The following is a 211-nucleotide window of genomic DNA, read 5'->3' as shown; positions in this document are numbered from 1 at the left end:
GCTCCTTCCTTCTCTCACTGCCGCTGCGGTTCGAGCCGCTGCTCCGGCTTCCTGTGGGGGGTGGGAGGGAGAGAGTGAAAAAAGGGTTAGGGAACATTCTGGGCTGCACCCTGAAAAATTCTTCATCGCTGGAGGTTTTTAAGTATCAACTGGATGCCTATTTGCAGGGGACTTTATAGCTGTAGTTCCTGCATCCCCCCCCACCCGAAAT

The 211-nt window shown here is 54.0% G+C and overlaps 1 protein-coding gene across 1 annotated transcript in view; it reads right to left on the bottom strand.

Moving 5' to 3' along the window:
* Positions 1-211, bottom strand: part of DVL3 (dishevelled segment polarity protein 3) — a 116,259-nt gene that overhangs the window by 792 nt on the left and 115,256 nt on the right. The window contains exon 14 of the mRNA XM_015407724.1: positions 3-51. Within this exon, the coding sequence (XP_015263210.1) occupies positions 3-51 (49 nt within the window). The remainder of the gene's footprint in view (positions 1-2; positions 52-211) is intronic.

The sequence above is a fragment of the Gekko japonicus genome, unplaced genomic scaffold (assembly GCF_001447785.1).
Source record: "Gekko japonicus isolate JY-2015 unplaced genomic scaffold, Gekko_japonicus_V1.1 scaffold1994, whole genome shotgun sequence".
Taxonomy (NCBI): Eukaryota; Metazoa; Chordata; class Lepidosauria; order Squamata; family Gekkonidae; genus Gekko; species Gekko japonicus.
This window is presented reverse-complemented; position numbering and strand designations above follow the sequence as displayed.